Source organism: Lampetra fluviatilis, chromosome 28 (assembly GCF_964198595.1).
Source record: "Lampetra fluviatilis chromosome 28, kcLamFluv1.1, whole genome shotgun sequence".
Taxonomy (NCBI): domain Eukaryota; kingdom Metazoa; phylum Chordata; class Hyperoartia; order Petromyzontiformes; family Petromyzontidae; genus Lampetra; species Lampetra fluviatilis.
In genome coordinates, this window is record NC_136302.1 from 13064928 (window position 1) to 13085704 (window position 20777).

Consider the following 20777-nt stretch of genomic DNA (forward strand, 5'->3'; position numbering starts at 1 on the left):
CACCAACATCCTATATGAACTCTTGTTGCAGCAGCTCTTTCTCCTACGTCAGCAGTTCTCCTGTTGTATCTGTTCCACCTGATGACGGTCGCTTGTATTGCGATCGAAACGTCGTGATTTATTTTATTTTATACCTACGTGACTTTACCGAAAGAACCAAAGAGTATACTAAATATAGTAGTCAATTAAAATAACCCCCCTCCTCTGCCTCTGATCTCTGCGCCTGATGGGTTTAGTGATTACGTCATCTTTCTATATTTAAAACCGAAAGCAGGTGGATTGCTTCACTATTCTGGCACGCTGCCCGATGATGCTGGATGTAATTACCAGCGAAACGTCATATTCAAATTGTAAATGTTGTAAATTAACTCTCCAACACACCGGTGGGCTGAAGTAGTACACTACACTATATACTACACCACTGTACACTACACTATACACGACTATATACTATGCTATACACTACAGTATACACTACTATACACTATACTAGTAACTAATTGCCATTGTTTACGTGACAAACCTTACTGGCTGTGTCGGGTGGTGGAGGGTTACGACACATTTATACTTCCGCGATCTCACCCAAAAACCTTTATTATGAAAATAAAGTCAACTTCGTAACCAGAAAAATGAAGCGTGATACATCACAGATATCGGTAGGCTGCAGCGGGCTGCGCTATGAACCCGGCCAGTTTGATTCCCGGACATGACTAACATTGGTGGTGAACAATATCTGAACCGATTCCGAGCCTCCCCCCTCCTTCCCTTCAACAATCCACCTGATATCTGACACGGCACGGGCAGACCTTCACGAAGCTGTGGACTGACAAAGGGATGTCAAGCTGCGATGATCTCTTGATCTCGCTTGCCTCCTCTCCCCACTCTGGCTGTAGCTGCCCACGCAGTTCACGGGGTGCAGAGCCGCTGACATTCACGGGCGCTCGCCCGGTCCCAATTGTGACGGGACGCCGTTGTGACGTCACACCATTGTTGTGATGTGGCCAACGGCACGGTTGAGTTCCCGTGCGGCACCTTCAAGCAGCTGTTGGCCGGATGTGACGACCCCGTGCGTCTGTGGCCAAAGCGCAAGTGACGGAAGGGCAGTTTTTGTTTGCCACAACTGACGCATCAATGCAATCAATCACTCTACCAAACACACCTTTGTGATACCACAAAGCCTACGAATAAAGCTAAAACCCATAACAAAACCTAAATTACGTCAATCCCCATCTATTTTTTTTGGTTCAGCATTTGCTTTGGTGTATTTTATTATAATTTAGTTCCTCGCCTTTTTGCTCTTTACCTTCTTGGCATTTCGAGTTTCGTGTTGTATTGTTGTGCTTTGTCTTTTTTCCACTGCGTCCCAAAACATAAAAAATACAGCACTGCCCTCGGTGTCATTCACAGTGGAAATCCGCAATTAAAAATAAACATGACAGATACATCATTGCTTCTTGGTAGTAGAACAACAACATTTAGACAAGTTACATTCACCTCAACCCGTGTTGAATGCAGTCCATTTAAATGCATTCTCTAGATTGGGATGTTGGTAGATTTGTGTCGTGATAAACGACCCAGAGACAAAGCTACAATTCCAATCTTATAGGTGTAACCATTGCCACACTGGTGTTTACGCGTCTTTCTCTCAAGCTAAATAGTTGCCCCATGTCATCAAAGTCCATGAATTCATCACACATTTTAACTGGTATTTATATTAAATCAATGGAAGTATTATTTCACAAATAACGATATCCAATTTGATATCCATATCAATACCTCAATCTTTATGTGCTGCAGTGAAAGAATATTAGTTGAAATTATTTGTGTCTTTCGGTAAAGTCACGTAGATAGGTTAAATAAAATGTTTCTTTTATTTTTATTAATTTGAACCTATCTACGTGACTTTACCGAAAGACCCAAATAATATGAATTCCTGCAGTCACGAAAGCTTTAAGTCAAGATTTAATATTAGTTTATGTCCCAATGTATGCTCATGTCCAGAGGCGACAGGTGACATTGCGAATTAAATACAACTCCTATTCGTCTTCACTACCATTTTTGAAAACAGGAAGCAAGTTGCTTCTGACAGCGCTACTTAAAAAGAAACACTGAGAAATATGAGCAGGGGAAGAATGCGAAAGAAATGTCCCTTAAATAGACAGGTGAAATTCAAGACCAGAAACAAAAAAAGATTATTTTGACAGCCTGAAAATATATTTGGGAAAGCACGCGCAGGCACAAACTATGACAATCAACGATTCCTCTCATTCAATAATTTGCCACATTGATATTGATTACAGATACTGTTTGTGTGTCGGAGCACCACCAGAAAATAAACATAACTTTCTTACTGCTCATTAACCTACTCTTCATCTTTAACCATGCTCTCATTATTCATCGATAAAACTAAATCTAGAAACGTGATTTGTTGATGCTTAAAATGAAAAAGATATAACAGGCGACATTTTGGGCAATGGTCCTTCATATCACGAACATGGCGAGGCTAAGAGAGCCGGAGTGTGCGATGATGTGGAGAGCAGGTCGGAGTCTGAGTATGTTGGTTTGTATGACACAGATGTGGCTAGATTATCCCCTTGGATGGACAGTCTGTTGTCCATAAAGTAGACGCTGTCTTCTCCTATTAACCAAGTTTATTTTATTGCCAATGAACAATTGTGAACAACCATAATAGTGGTTTTTGGGTTAGATCGCGTAAATATATAATTGTGTCGTTAAACCCGCCACCACCCGACACAGCCAACTAGTAAGGGTTGTCACGTAAACAGAACGTGCCAATTCGTCACTAGTACAGCACACCGGTGTGTTGGAGAGCAAAGCTACGACATTTACAATCTGAGTACGACGTTTCGCCAGTAATTACAACTAGCTTCATCAGGCGACCGCTAGCTCCACGATCAATGTGGCAAGAGAGAGCACTGTTATCAGATATTATTATTATTATTACGTGTTTACCCACAGTTATCCGTAGATACACGTAGAGAACAAGACGATGCCTTTACAGCCACTTTCAGGTGACTCCTATTGCCTGCAAAACACAACAGTAGGACTCCTATTGCCTGCAGAACACAACAGTAGGACTCCTATTAGCTACAGAACACAACAGTAGGAATCCTATTGTCTACAGAACACAGCAGTAGGACTCCTATTGCCTACAGCACACAACAGTAGGACTCCTATTGCCTACAGCACACAACAGTAGGACTCCTATTGCCTGCAGAACACAACAGTAGGACTCCTTCCAGAGACGACAAGACCCCCCCATCCACCCCCATGGATAGATTGGAGGTAAGCAGCAGATATTAGGGGGTAACAGATATTCGAGCCACGGATAAGAGGAATGATGATGATGATGGTCGTGAGTTGTTTGATAGAGCGGCCCTCCAACACGCCACGGACTCTCAGAGCGCTTTACAACATCCCAGCACATTTGAAAGGGCACCCCCAGTGCCAGTTGTCCCTGTGTGCACAAGATTGCTCACCAAATGGCATGCAAATGAACATTAGTCTGCCAGTCAGGGCGCGGGGGGGGGGTTGCCTTGTGTGATTCCAATGGAGTAATTTGCGTTGTCGTCTTCAAATTTGGCAAATGTGGAGTCCATGCTACTGGCACACAATGGTCTATTATTATCAAAAGTCAGGGGACCTTTAACGTCCACTTGTGAAGCATAGACAAGTGATGTGTAAATACCTCCATGGTTAACACATACATCGTCACCACCGTAGGTCTACACCTATTTGTTTGCTTGGTTGTTATCGTGGCATTGCCCTTCGCGTGGCGCGTCACGTCCATTGGCCGAGGGGCGCAGACATCGACTGGCAGGCGGCTGTAACTTTGCGATGTTTGGTACACGCCTCCACACCGGTTCGGTGATGCTTATCTGAGACGCCTTTAAGGCAGTGAACTTTTACGATAATTCCCTGTGTTGCAATGACCGTGATCTTATCTCGGTTGAAAATAAATAAATAAATTATGTATGCATGCTACAAAAATCGGAACAATCTTCTCACTCTGTCTGCAGTAAGCATTGCTCTCCCCGTGTTGTGGACGGGAATTACATAAACACGTACACACGTGTGTTAAGAGTTCATTACAAACACGTGTTAACAATTAGTTATATACACGTGTGTTAAATATATGTAGTGACATCACTGGATGTCAACAGGCTGTAAGTGCCGTGCCGGCCCTACAGGACAGGGTGTGTGGGTGCCAACTGATTGTGTGAGGCCATGGCACTCTGGTTGACCCGGGACGACACGTAACCGGTTAAGTTGACAGAAGGGCCCCAAGAGGGGGCTGGGGGGTTTGTCACGTGATTGGGACCCAGATCCTTCCCGAGGATTCTGGAAGGTGGGCGTGGCCAAGGGCAGAGCCAGCCACGCCGCAGAGAATATCAGCCGGGTCCCGAGAGGGACCAGGGTTGTTGTTCATCCTGGAAGAAACCCTTCGTCTACGATCTTCATTCAAAGAGTCTCCAACACGTGGACCCGGGCCGAAGTCGTTGGTCCTGGTCCGTAGTAGCAGTTACGTTGTAACGAGTGTAGTTAGCCTGGTGGTCACCACCTTGGGTTAAATTTAGATTTGAAGTTTCCGTGACTGCAAGGATCCATACTCTTTGGTTCTTTCGGTAAAGTCATGTGGGTATAAAAAAAAATCACGACGTTTCGATCGCAACACAAGCAATCGTCAACAGGTGAGACAACTACAGCAAAAAAAACTGCTGAAGTAGGCGAGATAGCTGCCGTGACACGCGGTTATATTGGTATCGGCGGTGGGGGGGGGCAGAAAGTGGGGTTGTGGAGCTGAGAATTTCAACCGAGGAGATGGATGCAAATTTAGCAATATTGCGTTAGCCGACTCTCTGAGTTGCATTACATTTATGAATTTTATTTAGTCTGTTATCTAAGCTTCCTTGTCACATTTCTTTTCTCTCTCACCCAAGCCCTCTTTGAATGTTATCCCCACCCTCTCGCCCATTACGGCCTCCCCCCTCCTATATAATGCCTCGTCACAGAGGCAAGTTTATATCTTTCACCTGAGGACGATCGCTTGTTGTTGCGATCGAAACGTCGTGAGCTATTTATTTATTTTTCTATCTACGTTACTTTACCGAAATAACCTAAGAATATGAAATCCTGCAGTCACAAACGCTTATAATCAAGACACATTGCAATTCCTTACAGGTGAATCGCGTGCCAAGTGGCTGATTACTGATCTATTACATAATTGCATACACCCCCGCCTCTGATTTCGAAACCTGATGGGGTACAACGATGATGGCGTCATCCTGCACGATTTAAGACCGAAGCAGCTTCACTATTGTTAACACACGTGTGTTAACAATTGATTACATACACACGTGTGTTAACAATTGATTACATACACACGCGTGTTAACAATTGATTACATACACACGTGTGTTAACAATTGATTACATACACACGCGTGTTAACAATTGATTACATACACACGCGTGTTAACAATTGATTACATACACACGTGTGTTAACAATTGATTACATACACACGCGTGTTAACAATTGATTACATACACACGTGTGTTAACAATTGATTACATACACACGTGTGTTAACAATTGATTACATACACACGCGTGTTAACAATTGATTACATACACACGTGTGTTAACAATTGATTACATACACACGTGTGTTAACAATTGATTACATACACACGCGTGTTAACAATTGATTACATACACACGTGTGTTAACAATTGATTACATACACACGCGTGTTAACAATTGATTACATACACACGTGTGTTAACAATTGATTACATACACACGTGTGTTAACAATTGATTACATACACACGCGTGTTAACAATTGATTACATACACACGTGTGTTAACAATTGATTACATACACACGCGTGTTAACAATTGATTACATACACACGTGTGTTAACAATTGATTACATACACACGCGTGTTAACAATTGATTACATACACACGTGTGTTAACAATTGATTACATACACACGCGTGTTAACAATTGATTACATACACACGCGTGTTAACAATTGATTACATACACACGCGTGTTAACAATTGATTACATACACACGTGTGTTAACAATTGATTACATACACACGCGTGTTAACAATTGATTACATACACACGCGTGTTAACAATTGATTACATACACACGTGTTAATTGCCAATGGACATGGCGCGTCACGTCCTTTGGCCGAGGGGCGCAGACATCGACTGGCAGGCGGCTGTAACTTGGCGATGTTTGGCACACGCCTCCACACCGCTTCGAAGATGCTTATCTGAGACGCTTTTAAAGCAGTGAACTTTTGCGATAATTCCCTGTGTTGCAATGACCGTGATCTTATCTCGGTTGAAAATAAATAAATATGCATGCAAATAAAATCGGAACAATCTTCTCACTCTCCAGAAAGCATTGCTCTCCCCGTGTTGTGGACGGGCATTGCATAAGCACGTGTTAACAATTCGTTACATGCACACGCGTGTTAACAATTCATTACATGCACACGTGTGTTAACAATTCATTACATACACACGTGTGTATGTAATAGTTTATTACATACACACGTGTGTTAACAATTCGTTACATATACGTGTGTTAACCATTCATCACACACACACATGTGTTAACATTTCTGATAACAATATCCAAAACTACGTCTCGGAGGTGTTCTCACGATATTTTAGTAACTAGTGCCGTGTGTGACCAATTCCAACATTTAGGAAAGGCAATACAATAACAATGTACCGTACTTTTTCTATCGACTGCTGGGTGGAGGCCTTCCGACAACCCTCTCCCTGTTCCAGTCGAAGTGTGGTCACTCGTTGTGAACTCAAGTGTTCCTCTCACACGAGTACCGGCGTTGGTAGAAGATCGGGTTCATTGTCGTTCACTCGAACCGGTAGGAGCTCGTCTTGATGAACTATCTATTTTACGATGATATTACTGGTAACGCCACTTGTAAGGCGATTGAAGTTTTCTATTTGCTTGGAGGTGTTTTTTTTCTTCATTTTAGAGGCGCGCACACTGCTCCGTTGTTGTGACTTCGCTTAACTTAACTGTGTGATCGTCTTTCTCTCAAGCTAAATAGTTTCCCCATGTCCTCAAAGTGGCTAAATTCATCACACGAGTATTTATTTAAATGAAGTCAATGACTTGTATCTTGGTGACACTGATTTAAACGTTTTTGCGTCGGAAAATTGGTAATAAACCTTATACACTTTACAGAAGAAAAAAACCAAGATTTTCAACATTTCGTAGATACTTGTAGTGTTGATCTTAACTCTACTGGCATAATGAAATTCACAATGCACGTGGGTACAGGTTTGTGTACTTCATTGCATTGCGAAATAATTTCAACACGTTGTGTAAGTTTTCATTTTGCGTGCTTTGGGTTTGAAAGCAAACGTTGTGGGTGTGCCGTATGATGGTGACGCCGCTGCGTGTTTGAGGGTGGCGCTGCTACGTTGTGTGTGGTCGGGAATCACCATTGTCAACATCAGCCATGCTCTTTCCGCTGTTGGATTTGAAGGCTTCCCGAAGCCGTCGCTACTGAAGAATCCATCGAGCTTCCGCACACGAGACGATTTCATCGCTCCATCTCCACAATGGGCGGCCTCTCGGGCGCATTCTCTCCTTTGGCTGCCTACTCCTCTCGAGGAGAGGTCATCGTCACGCCTCGGCCTCTCACAGCCACGTCTCCTGGTCGAGCTCACCTTTGTTCAGTCTAAGTTGTGATGGCTTGAATTTCCTCGGGTGTGATATATACACGTTGTTGGATCTTCACTCTATTACAAAATAAAACCCTGTAGAAAGGAATGGTTGAATTTCGGAAGTGATCCATGGAGCCTGTGCCAGGTGACTGAGGCACACCGGCTCTCGGCTCTCACGATAACAGGTACTACAGGGCACGTACCAGCCCTTGCACAATCTCTGGAGGAGGTAGTCAAATACCGCTTCTGAAATCTATCCCGTGGGGTTTCACGTCCATTTTACAGACGCCAGGTGCCCTAACCGGGAATTTCCATTTCAAGTTCGACGCAGAAGCCGTGATTCGGCGGCGAGGAATGTAAAGGCAGTGGCATCTCGTCGCGCAGAGCTCGAACCCAGACAATGCCCCCTTCACCTGCCTGCCTCTCCAAACAAAAGTAAATATCCAAATCTATTTTTGGAAAACCCAGACGGCGTTCTAGGAGAACAGGTTCCTGGGAGAGGTCGGCAGGACTCTCCCAGGTCCTTGTGGCTGCGTCACGTGCCACAGATTCAGTCGCGCGTTCCGCAAACAGCGCGGAAAGCTGCAGAGATGGATTTTGTTGGCTTCACAAATTCACAAGCATCGGCAGCAAAATCAATCCCTTCTGGCTCTCGTGGCGCAGCTGCTCCTCTGCAGTTGTGACCTGGGCGCAGACAACCTGCAATGCGCTCGGGGGAGTCCTTTTAATTTGAGACGTTAGACCAGAGGCGCACACAATGGTCGTTGTGTGACTTTGTGCAATACCAACAGGCAACAACCGCACGTCCTTCGGAAATGACCATGCTTCGGTTCGTCCCCTCCCTGCAACCAGCCAGCCAGCAACACTTGCCACGCCGTATATACAATGCCTTTTTGAAATAATTGTGTAGGGCAGGGTCTCTACAACTGTTGCATACTTTACATTTTGCGTGCTTCAAGTTGTAAAGAAACACTCCGTATGTTTGCTCACCTGGGCGTGCGGGCTGCGATGATGCTGGCGAACGATATGTGCAATTATAGAGTGCCGGTATATTGTGTCTGCGTCCTAGCTACTATGTTGGTACACGAAGAAATGGAAACGTTTCTGGGAGTCAAGAGAACGACATGTTCTCGACATTGCATGCTCCGTATGCACGGGATGCCATTGAGAGTTCGGCTTGGGAGGGCGGCACCACCAAGGTGGTGAGGACAGAGCGACCACCACGGGAGGGTCTGGAAACACGAGGGGGAGCGGGTGAAGAGGTCTGCACCTTCATTGGGGGTCGGCATTAATAAATCTCGACTGCGATGTTTGTGTGGCATGTGATGTTCATGCATATGACTACAATGTGCCGTTCATGCGTTATTTTCACAGTTTAAAGCTACTTTTCATCCGCAACCCATTGTATTTCTTCTGTTCTACTCGTGGAAAGAGCAATTGAAGCTGAGTTTAAGGCTGGAGTTAGCAGATAAGTGCTGTCCTCTGCTGTTCCCATCGCGTCACTGCAGCTCGAACATTAAATCTGCGGTAAAAAAAATTTGACTTAACTTTCGTGACTGCAGGAATTCATATTCTTTGGTTCTTTCGATAAAGTCACGTAGAATTAAACATAAAATAACCACGACGTTTCGATCGCAACACAAGCGGCTGAAACGTCGTGGTTATTTTTATTCAACGTGACTTTACCGAAAGAACCAAATAATATTAAAACTGCGGTTAGCGTTGCTGGCTTCAATAATGTAGCCACACGTTGCCTGTTTCTGGTACGGCTTGTTCATGTGTGACTGATGTTTGAGTGACGTTTGATGTTCGTGTGACATGCGACGTTCATTCGTGGTCAAAGCGATTGGCGCTGGGTTTCAGGCTGGAGTTGGCGGACATGTGCTGCCCTCTGCCGTTCCCATCGCGTCATCTCAGCTGGGACATTAAAACTGCGTCCTCTTTGGTTCTTTCGGTAAAGGTACGTAGACAGCAAACTAACAATACAAATATTTAAAAAACCACTAATGTAGTACTCACCCAGCTTAATAACCATTGCTACAGTCTACATTATAGACTGCCAGTACTCACCCAGCTTAATAACCAGGCTACAATCCACATTATACAGTCAGTACACTCACCCAGTTTAATAACCAGGCTACAGTCTACATTATAGACTGCCACTACTCACCCAGCTTAATAACCAGGCTACAATCCACATTAGAGATTGCCAGTACACTCACTCCGGTTAAGAACCAGGCTACAGTCTGCATGAGTGGTTTTTATTATTTTTATTCACTTTTTTATTATTAGTTTTCTACATGACTTTACCGAAAGAACCAAAGAGTGATTTATACACATTGTGGGAGACCAGTCCATCAACCTTCCACAAATGAAGAGCGGTGCATTTTAAATTTATTGAGAGGAATGAGATGTAGAATATCCTTCACGTGAAATCAGTGCAATTAAACAGCAGTTCTGAAGCTCAAGTACTCGCACCCCTTGTTTTAAGCGTTCACCAGCCTACTCGGTGCAGGATGAGCATTAGACTCGTATCACGCTCCGATTGCCTAAATCAAGGCTGTAAAACTCAAGTGCTGTCGTGTTGTGACCCTCACCCTATCAATAACCAAACACTACAAACATCAAAAAACGCATCACACACATGTCAACACTTAACCAATGTAACTAAAAATATTCCTTGATTGTACGCACATTACAAATCACTTAATCCCATCCGTTTCCACCGTTTCCATTATGTTCAGAGAACCTTTATATTTGAGCAATTAAAACAAATGGGACCAACAAGAGGCTTACACTTGAGGCCAATGTGTGGCGGCTACCTTTGCTCATTCACCTCGTCACAGTTATATCCCTGGACAATGAAATGGTTTACGCAAGACTGCACATGGAACAAATTTACGAGAAGCCATCTAAGAAAATGAGAATTCTGCGCATGTTCTCCACAACTGCCGTCTCCACCAGACCGCTCGAGCAGCACGAGTGGCAGGAGGCCTCAAGCGTTGTACGCGGACGAAGAGACGGAGCCACCGTGGCCCGTCCAGTTGGTGTGCACGAAGCTTCCCGGTTTGCTCAGAAGTTCGTAGGTGTGGGCGCCAAAGTAGTCCCTCTGTGCCTGGGGAGATTACAAATTAAAACAAGATTTAGGAAACGCCAAGTCAAAATCAAACCATTGGCACATTTGGAAACTCGCGCCGTTCCTACAGCGCAAGGCTACCATGGAGGCTCTGTGCTTCAGTCGGCAGCAGTTGTGGGGCAGGAAGCAATGGAGCTGTGTCATCACAATCGAGTAGTGTGTGGGTACATTTAGAAATTTTGGGAAGTTTGGAACATGATGCTGACACAGAACGGCCCATTCTTTTCGAATGACATCACAGGAGTCTTTTTAACCCTTCACTATGAAGTAGATGTTGCATATTATTTACGGTGAATACACCCACAATATTACCAGGGCAGCCCATTGGGTTGAAACTGCAAACCACTAACAAACGGCGAATGTGTTACCACTGGCCCGCATCACCGCGCCATTCATTACTAAGCAGTGGATGTCAATTAAATAATGTTAATGGATATCCACCATTAAAAGGCTTCCCGATTATCATCTGCATTTGCAACAGTTGATCTGTGTTTACAAAACCAATTAAGTTTCTTTTGCATATTTTTATACTTTACGCGAGAATTTGCCCATTCACTTCTTACCCGTTATTGTTGAATAACTATCATGCACAACAATATCAATGAAAATGTAACGGTTCCAATGCAGAAAATAAATCATGTTATTGCAATGCTGCACAGCTTGTACAGCCGCACGCCTGTGAGGTGGGGACCACCTGAATGAGGTTGGCCGGCAGCACGCCCTGCCTGTAGCCGTCGTAAAACGCCAGGGCGGTGCTGAAGCAAGGCATTGGAATGCCAAGTTGAACCCCTGTTCCTACCACCCTGCGCCAAGACTCCTGCAGCACACGTACACATGTTCACACTTTCACATATACACGCGCACATACACACGATTGCGACCACAAGACTGCATCAGCAAGGCTCTCCAGATCACCTTGCTTAAGATTGTAAACAATTATATCGAAGGCATCAGGTTTTGATTGACTGCACCAATTATGATCTGCACACGAAACTAACCTGACAATCTTTAATAGCATCCTTGAAGAAGTCATCCAACAAGAGATTCTGTAATTTGGGGTTTCTGTCAAAAGCTTCCTTGATTTTCCCCAGGAACACGCTGTAGAAACACAATGAGGCCACAATCTTTACACTCAAACAAAAAAACAACAACCGCAAACTAACGTTAATGTTGCCAGCGTCACTCAACACAATCGCTGAAAAGACACAGAGTTTTACACAATCGCACAATGTTGTACAAAGGTCACCGTGTGTTCATTGTCCGTGGGGGTGAGTGGGTCACCTGCGAATAATGCATCCTCCACGCCACATGAGAGCAATGCCCCCATAGTTCAAAGACCAGCCAAATTCAACGGCAGCCTGCCGGAACAGCATGAAGCCCTGGGCATACGAGATGATCTTGGATGCATACAGGGCCTGCGAGACACACAAGAAACGTTTACTCTTAAAAAGAAGCAATGTATGTGTTAGTCAACTTGGCAGATATCATACGTGCTTGTCAAGCTACTGATTCTCGTTTGACAAGACACCAGTGATAAATGAAGATCACATTGAGCATGAAACAACATGTAAAGTGGTCTCTACTTTTGAAACCAATGCATATCATATAACCCGATTTTAAAACGCATACAAATTACTTGGGTTAAGGTGACCTCCAAATCCTTCAGAATGGCAGACACCGCGACCGATCTTGGAATCGGTGAAAGTGAGTCATGCTAAACGAGAGCGTACAGACCTTGCGGACGTCTTCAAGAAACTTCTTCTTGTCTCCCTTGAACTCCGTGCTCTTGGGGCCAGGGAGCAGCTGGCTGGCCACAACTCGCTCGTCCTTGAGGGCCGAGAGGCAGCGCGCAAACACCGACTCCCCTGCAATGGCGAGCGCACACGCGAAATGTAACGTTGCCGGCAGGCGGCGAATACAGAATAGTATCGTGAATACATGGAGGAGCTGGGCGTGCATGATATGGGCCAGTAATCCAGCGCTGTGTATAGAGGCAGCAGCGAGGGTTGCTGGATTGCACGCTGATGTTGTCAAACTCTTCCTGTGGGTGTCGCACATGTGCCCGGCTCGCCAGGGGAAGCCAGTACAGCAAGTGAACTAATCGCGATCTGTTTCCATCTGTACAGGGAAAGACTTTTGCCCCCTCACTTGTGTGGGTTTTCTCTGGGTGCATAAATATTCACCATTTAATGAGCTGAAAGCATCTTAAAATAAAAATTCAATGCAGGACAGTTCTGAAAGAAAGTCCTCCGACTCGTTCCGGACAGACGTACAGAGATAACGCTTTCGACCCCGGATGGAGAGCGTGAGTAGCCACTGACCGATGAGCGTGACGGGCACCCCGAACTCCAGCGAGGAGATCGCGGTCCACTTCCCAGTGCCCTTCTGCCCGGCTGAGTCGCGGATCTTGGGGACCAGCGGTTTCCCATCCGTATCACGGTACTTGAGAATGTTGGCGGTGATTTCAATTAGGAAGCTGTCCAACTCTGTTTTGTTCCACTCTTCGAATGCCTGTAAAAGACATCTCACTGCATTTTTTGGCTACTAACACTTGTTCACGGTTAAATTATTTTATTACAGTAGACTATTTTACTACAGCAGCAGTGTACAAAACTGTGAAAATATGTAAACACGGTAATAGAAAACCTTTGGTTGTAGAAAATCCAACATGTAGGGAATTTAGGTTATCACTCGAATTTGTGATCAGGAGCAAATGCCTGTCCACTGCTGGATCAAAGCCTCCCCAAGCCGTCCATTCCTCGTGGTCCTCATCACATGATGAGTCCTGTGCCCAGGGGGACCTTACTTTTCTTAACATATGGCGTTGCTGGTTCGCATTCGTTCACTGATCCTAGTGTAAATCTTTCTGTCTCTTGGTGTCATTTATCTAGAATCTAAATCTACTGGGAAATAAAGAACCTGCATAAATGCAATGAGTATTCTTGGATGCAACGGCCCCGAGATGGGATTACAAAATGAGCTGTGTATATAACCATTAAGCACTCCTCCCTTCATGGGTTCTAGGCCTACTTAAGCCCATTGTGACAGCGAGGAAATCCATGTCATTCCCAGCACGCACCTCTCCACAGTTGTCCGTGTGCAATCTCCTAAACATTCATACAATACAGATACTGACAATAAACCCAGGATGTCTTTTGGTTCATGAAATTCATTGTAATACAGAGGATTCACATTAAGAACTGTGGGATGTTTTTGTACAATTGACTGCGGTCAAAAAAATACAAAAATCCCCCGTATAGCCTTTAACAGACTGTTGGGGTAAGTGCTGTAAGCGAACATCTATTAAGGCCGGTATGGCACACGGAGGCAGGTGGCCAACACCATTCCAGGCCACCTTTGTCTCCCCAGTGCTGATGTTACAGACTGGACCAGGTACTCATTTCAGGCGTAAGCCGGGAACCGGTTCAAATATTCGCCACCGTTTATCGATCGTGAGCGTGAATTGAACTCGGGTCGCCAGCTCCCCACACGCACGTGTACGTACACACACACACACTTTGCAAAAAGGCAGAACTTCAAGATGCAGCGCATGGGAGGCGCGGTATAAATAATGAATGATAACTTATGATGGTGATGACATCGCACCTCCGCCATTTCATCGTGGTTCATCCCCAGCACGTCCTTCATCAGGTGGTAGGCCTCACAGATGAGCTGCATGTCACCGTACTCGATGCCGTTATGAACCATCTTCACAAAGTGGCCGGCCCCATCCTCCCCAACCTAAACAAAGGACGAGAGGCTCAGAAAACTAAAATAAAAACGCACTCTAGTTAACAAAACGTATGCAACTGAAATATGCCAATTGGTGTCTGTCCTGTATCGAGTGAGCTATCGATGGCTTCCTGTGGCGTCTTGAAGCTGCTCACCCAATCGCAGCAGGGCTCGCCCGTCCCGACTTTCGCTGCAATGCTCTGAAAGATGTCCTTAATGTGAGGCCTGGTGGGTAGACAAACGGCCGTCAGTTCCCAAGCGCCATCGCCTTGGGTGGCAACGCACGCAGTGCGCACCACCGTGTTCCAAGTGCACCACATTACCAGGCCTCGGCGCACCCTCCAGGCATGAGCGAGGGGCCGTAGCGAGCTCCCTCCTCGCCGCCGCTCACCCCGCTGCCCACGAACAGGAAGCCTTTGGACTTGAGGGCTTTGCACCTCCTCTGCGAGCGAAAGAAACCCACAGCGGTATGTTCAGCATCTCCTCGTGAAGTAACACGTTTAGGTGAAGCAAAATCTAAGTGAAGAATAAGGCATGACTCTGGATTTGGAGATTGTTACGCAACCGATAGATTCACAAATCAGGCACAATACAGAGGCTCATTCGACACCAAGCATGAAAAATGAAAATAATTCTTACATTGGTGTCGTTGTACTCGGAGTTCCCTCCGTCAATGATGATGTCACCTTTTTCCAACAGAGGTGTCTGCATAAAACAGTGAGAGTTATCAATCTGTCATGCATGTTCTTGTTTTCTGTGATTATCCAATTTTTTATCCCCAAATCTGCTATCAGCACCACATCACGAAACAAATATCCATTCAGATCTCTTACAGAGTAGTGTAACCCTTCGTGTTGGAGAAGGGCCCACAGACGTGGATATCACAGAGCTCTGGGTCACACACAACGGAGGCGAGTATTTCCCACCCAACTTGCGTAACGGTGATATTCGTGGCATGACCATCAAACCGTTTTGTTAACTCTGAGTTCTGGAAATTAGCTAAATTAAGTGCAGAATGAAATTAAACGATATAGATTTTTAGGCAGACATTGGAGAACACCAACTCAGTCCACGTTTTGCAATCAGCGTTTTTGTTTTTAATTTCCAGCTGATGTATCATACAAAGGGCGCGTTTGCTGAAGCGGCACCTCAGGAGCATACCAGCTTGTCAATGAAGTCATCCACGGCCTGCCCAGCCTTCACAAGCAGCACAATGCGACGCGGCTTCTTCAGTTTAGCCACCATCTCCTCCAGCGAGTGGGCACCCACCACCTTCGTGCCCTTAGCTTCATTGGCCAGGAACTCGTCCACTTTTGAAACTGTGCGGTTGAACGCACACACCTGTGGATGTCAGGCACACACAATGTCATCATCATCGCATCAGCAATGTCAAACGCTTGGTGTGTGGTCAACTGCCATGTGCAAGTAATTTGTGTTTGTACAAAGGGCTCCACCAACCAACTTGTCCAATGACTGTTTTTATATGCGTTACTGAACAAGCATTTGATGCTGAAAAAACTTGCGTGAAAAAAATCTCAAGGAAAGAGAGAATCTCTTATCCGTGGCTTCTCCATCACATCATTACTCGACTAATGCAACTTCTCCACTTAACACTCACTATCTTCAAGACCATCCATAGACTTGACCATCCTTAACCTCTCTCATCTCACTCTACTCCATGATATCTCCGCTCACACAATCAAGGATTTTTGTTGAAGCCCCCAGTCAACTCCGCTCAATGACAGAAGGTTGCTCATTCTCGTTTGCCTTCCATATTCCAGAACTCCTTTCTCCCATACTCTTTGGTTCTTTCGGTAAAGTCACGTAGGTAGAAAAATAATAGATCACGACGTTTCGATCCCAACACAAGCAATCGTCATCAGGTTGGACAACTACAGCAAGTAGGCGAGAGATCTGCCATGGCACGAGGTTATATAGACCTCAAGATGTAATTTTTTCCCGCTATGACCACCTTGCCCCTCTATAAAACAAACATCCACTATTTTTGCAGTGTCTTACTATATACGATTGAATTTAAATGCTAAATCCAAATTATATTGTATTTTATTTTACATTTAAAATCATCGTTGACCAAGTTGCAATAAAAATAAATAAATAAAAACGGATTACTGTCAAACACATGCGCTTCTCAATTGGCCCAGGCTGCTCACCACAAAGCCATGGTCGTTCATGTTCAGGACAATATTCTGGCCCATGACGGCCAGTCCAATCAGGGCTATATCAGCTCTGTAAAAGATAAACACAAGCCCACATTAACAAAATAGTGACAAGGAACATTTAACATAACAATTCCTTATTATAAGAAACCATGTGATGGAGATTACTGCCATTTCCAATTACTGTAATTCAAAATCATTCCCATTTCGGTGATAATAATTTTGGACGGCAGGCGCACAAACACTGCGTTAGCAGATCCACGTGATTAACTTCCATTGTCGCTGTGCAGTCAACTGCATGTGGGACGTGATGTCACCACTCATCGGATGTCCCCAGGGCTGATATTATTCAATTTAATTTGTAAAACTTTAATATCTGAATTCTATATATGAAGGTAAAGAACCATAAGCTGTCACCACAAAGACAAAGATCCCCCGTATAGCCTTAAGATACTGCTGGGGTAAGTGCTGTCCGTAAGTACCTACGAAGGCCGACAATATACGAGGGGGTGGTGTGTCGACGTTTCCCCAGCAGTAATGTTTCTCGCACCACACCAGGTACTAATTTAGCTCAGGACTAATTACAATCTTCGCCATTGTTTATTTTCCATGAACGGTAATTAAACTCGGGTCGCCGGGTTCCCTCCTACACCACCACACAAATACACACATTTGACTTTGCATGAGGTCCCACCTGTATGACCCTATCTGTACAGGACCGTGAATCACGTCAGGTCATCAGCAACGTGGGAGGGAGGAGCCAGGCTTGCCTCAAGGTTTTGTTTACAGAGTGGGGAGAAGGTGCAAAGGCACATGACCGACCGGCCAGTCACACCATCAAGCGGCCCCTGCTGCTGCTTTATCCCCGGGTCTCCTATATTTCAACACCTTTTTCAGGGATAATGGTGCAAGAGCCACATCACGGTTCATCGAATTTCGTGCGACAACATTGTATTAACTCAAACCTTTAAAAGTACCTCCAATTATGACAGTTGGCTACGTACGATGCGGAAGAAGTTCAACGTATACATAGCGCCCATTGGGAGCTATTTATTTTCCATGGGATTTTTTTACAGATTTAAATGACACACACTGGTGAATGCGTATGAAAGGAATTGATAGTTTACCAGCCTCTTTGTCAGTGCACTGTGGGACGGGGGCCTCCCCGTATGGGGGTGAAGCACACTTCACCACACTCGCCCGTGCAGGTTTGTAAAGGGGTAGGAGGGGAGTAGGCCTGGTTCACTGCTGTGCCGTGGCCGACAATCAAAGATCAATTCATGTCACAGTGCACAAACCACCTACAAGTTAATTACAGGCTCCAGAGTATTCTATACTGTATTCTCCCAATCTTGGCCCGCTAATGTTGTCACTAATTTATTACGGGAAGGATCTCTGCACCCCCCGCGGGATTAACGCCAGATTACCACGGCTCAGGCTCAGCGACGTGTGGGGAGAACAGATGAACTCGGGCCCCCAGTTCACATACGCTGACATGTTGACATGTCCATGCTGACATGTTAACATGTCAGCGTGTTAACTGACATGTTGACATGTCCATGCCGACATGTTAAACTCGTCTAAGCAACGCAATCGCGCTGTCACCATCATGGAACCTTCTCCGAGACCACCCAGATTCGCCGGGACGCCGCTGCTGGGCCAACAGAGCGGAGCCACGCGGACGTCCAGAATGAACTCCTCACTCGAGACCCAAACATGGTGCCTCCTGCTTTGACATTCCTCGACATCACCGGGAAATCATCAACAGTCAGAACACCAACACGCTAGTGCGCACATCTCCTTCACTGATGTGACATTAAAGACACAAGCCAGGGTAGTGCGATTGTGGCCAAGCAACCCAAACCGTGGGCCACAGTGAACCACTGGAGCAAGAGCAACACCGCAGATCGAACTCTCCTGATGCCCTCTCGTCGCAGCCAGCAGACCTCGCCAGCACAGGGAAACTATTGCCGGGGACTCAAGAACGACTTTATGAACACCCCGCCCACCCGCAGGACTGGGATGCGATGTTGCAGAGGCCAAAGTGGCTGCCATGAAAGCGTGCCGAATAAAAGTCAGATTTTGTATTTATCCGGTAGGAATCCGATGAGCTATGGAGCTCTTTGTCACAGATATACAGTCAGATCAGGTGATGAGAAAACAGCAACGGCAGCGAATGATGATGGCAAGCTCCCAACCCTTGCCACGTGCAGCGTGGATGTATGGATCTGTATCGAGAGAGAGGAACACGTGGATCGTAACGCACAGCATCGAATCACAGTCGGCAAGCCCAACAGAGCGCGACTCAACGATGAGTGAAACATCTTTATAGCTCATCGGATTCCTGCAGCGTAAATACAAATTCTGATTCTGACGTCACAGCCAATGTCAACGACTGCCCTCAACGTCCACGCGATTGTGAATCTCGCGTCACTGTCACAGGTCACAGGTGCGGCCCCACAACTTCCTGCTCACGCCACTGGCGGCACGAGGGGCTCAACTCGAGAGCGCGAAGTCGCCCACATGGCACCGGGGCCCACTCGACTCCCCACGCCGCCGTTAGAGATGCGACTACCCACGGCTTACCCCACCACCGCACGCCAACCGACTGCAGTGTACGTTGCCCATCAACACGCCTGGGTGTACAGGCGGTGAGGGGTGGGTGTTTTGAGGGATTGTAGAGACGCTCCCATTGGTTCAGCTGCCGCGGCGGGAGATCGAACGGGCAAGGAGATCGCGGCACCTCTGGGTGGCCAGGCCGGTGCGCGAACCGTGACGCCAGGACGGCTCCCACCGGCCACCGTGCAACGTTAACGCGCTTCACGTTAAACACGGAGGTGACCGACAACAGCGACAGCATTGGCGTTCACGCGGAGCGACGACTCACTCCGCCATGCTCCCGGATTCTCCGCCGATGCTCCCGGATTCTCCGCCGCTCGCTCCGGGCTGTCTCCCTGCTGCTGCTGCTGCCTTCCTCGCGGATTCTTCTCGCTGCTTCCGCGTCCAGGATCCCAGCCCAAGCGCGCATTCCCATTGGCCCAATGACAACAGCGCCGCGAGCCAATCACGCGCGAGTACGATGGGGCGGGGTGGTGCCAGGGTGGGGCGAGGGGTGGGACAGGGGGGGGCAAGTGGTGGGGCGAGGGGTGGGGCAGGGGGGGCGAGGGGTGGGGCAGGGGGGGGGCGAGGGGTGGGGCGAGGGGTGGGACAGGGGGGGCATCCATCGCGCGCCGGGCCCCACGAGGCTCCTGGAGGAGATGAAGCCACGGAGTGAATAAGATCAAAGCGGCTGTTGCTGCTACACTGTGGTGCAGTAGCGCCACAAGCCGAGTCAATGTGTGTATGTTGAACTTCGTTCGCACCGTGCGTAGCCAATTGCGCTAATCGGGGGTGCGGGGAAGGACACCAAACTAAACACAAAAGGCCGTTCTAAAGAAATGGGTTTACTGTGGCCGTGAAAGGAGATAAATGTGCTGTACTGTAGTAGGCGACGTTTCAGGCAATGGCCCTCGCTTTATGTGCTACTCAACTTCGCTAAAGTCACGTAGGTAGTATGAATCCTTGCAGTCACGAAAACTTCAAATCTAGACTTCGCCTATTATAGATGATACTTTTAAGGCCACGGTGTTATTGCAGAATGTGTAGATTTACTATGACTACCACACTCACTCAAAGTGAGTTCCTGCGCGAAACAGCATTGAGGCATCGGTGCTCATCTCCTGTTTACAGCCTCACAGAGTCAGAGGTGGAAATTCCACATCCCTCTGACGGGGGCGAGTCTCCATGACACAACCTCAGTTGGCTTCCCCAGGAAGTGTAACTCATCTCATAGAAGACACCCTGAGCAGGTTCTGAGCTGGCACCCTTCTCAGGACGAGCCACTCGCTCGGCGGCCGAACCTCCTGGCCACGTGATACGCGAGGGCGTTGCGCTCGGAGTCACCGATACAAGGTGGCGATAGAGCGGCACTTTCTCAAATGTTTAC

At 46.5% G+C, this 20777-nt stretch overlaps 1 protein-coding gene across 1 annotated transcript; it reads right to left on the minus strand.

Annotated features, from left to right (window-relative positions):
• Positions 1–10124: 10124 nt before the first annotated feature.
• PGD (phosphogluconate dehydrogenase) lies at positions 10125–19820 on the minus strand. The gene is made up of 13 exons (XM_078869801.1): positions 19680–19820; positions 16787–16862; positions 15777–15956; positions 15255–15320; positions 14939–15057; positions 14771–14840; positions 14490–14624; positions 13205–13394; positions 12618–12748; positions 12165–12298; positions 11882–11981; positions 11578–11700; positions 10125–10862 (listed from the first exon to the last, which is right to left on the minus strand). The coding sequence occupies exons 1-13, from the start codon at positions 19685–19687 to the stop codon at positions 10743–10745; spliced, it is 1452 nt and encodes a 483-aa protein (XP_078725927.1). The 5' UTR covers positions 19688–19820; the 3' UTR covers positions 10125–10742.
• Positions 19821–20777: the final 957 nt, after the last annotated feature.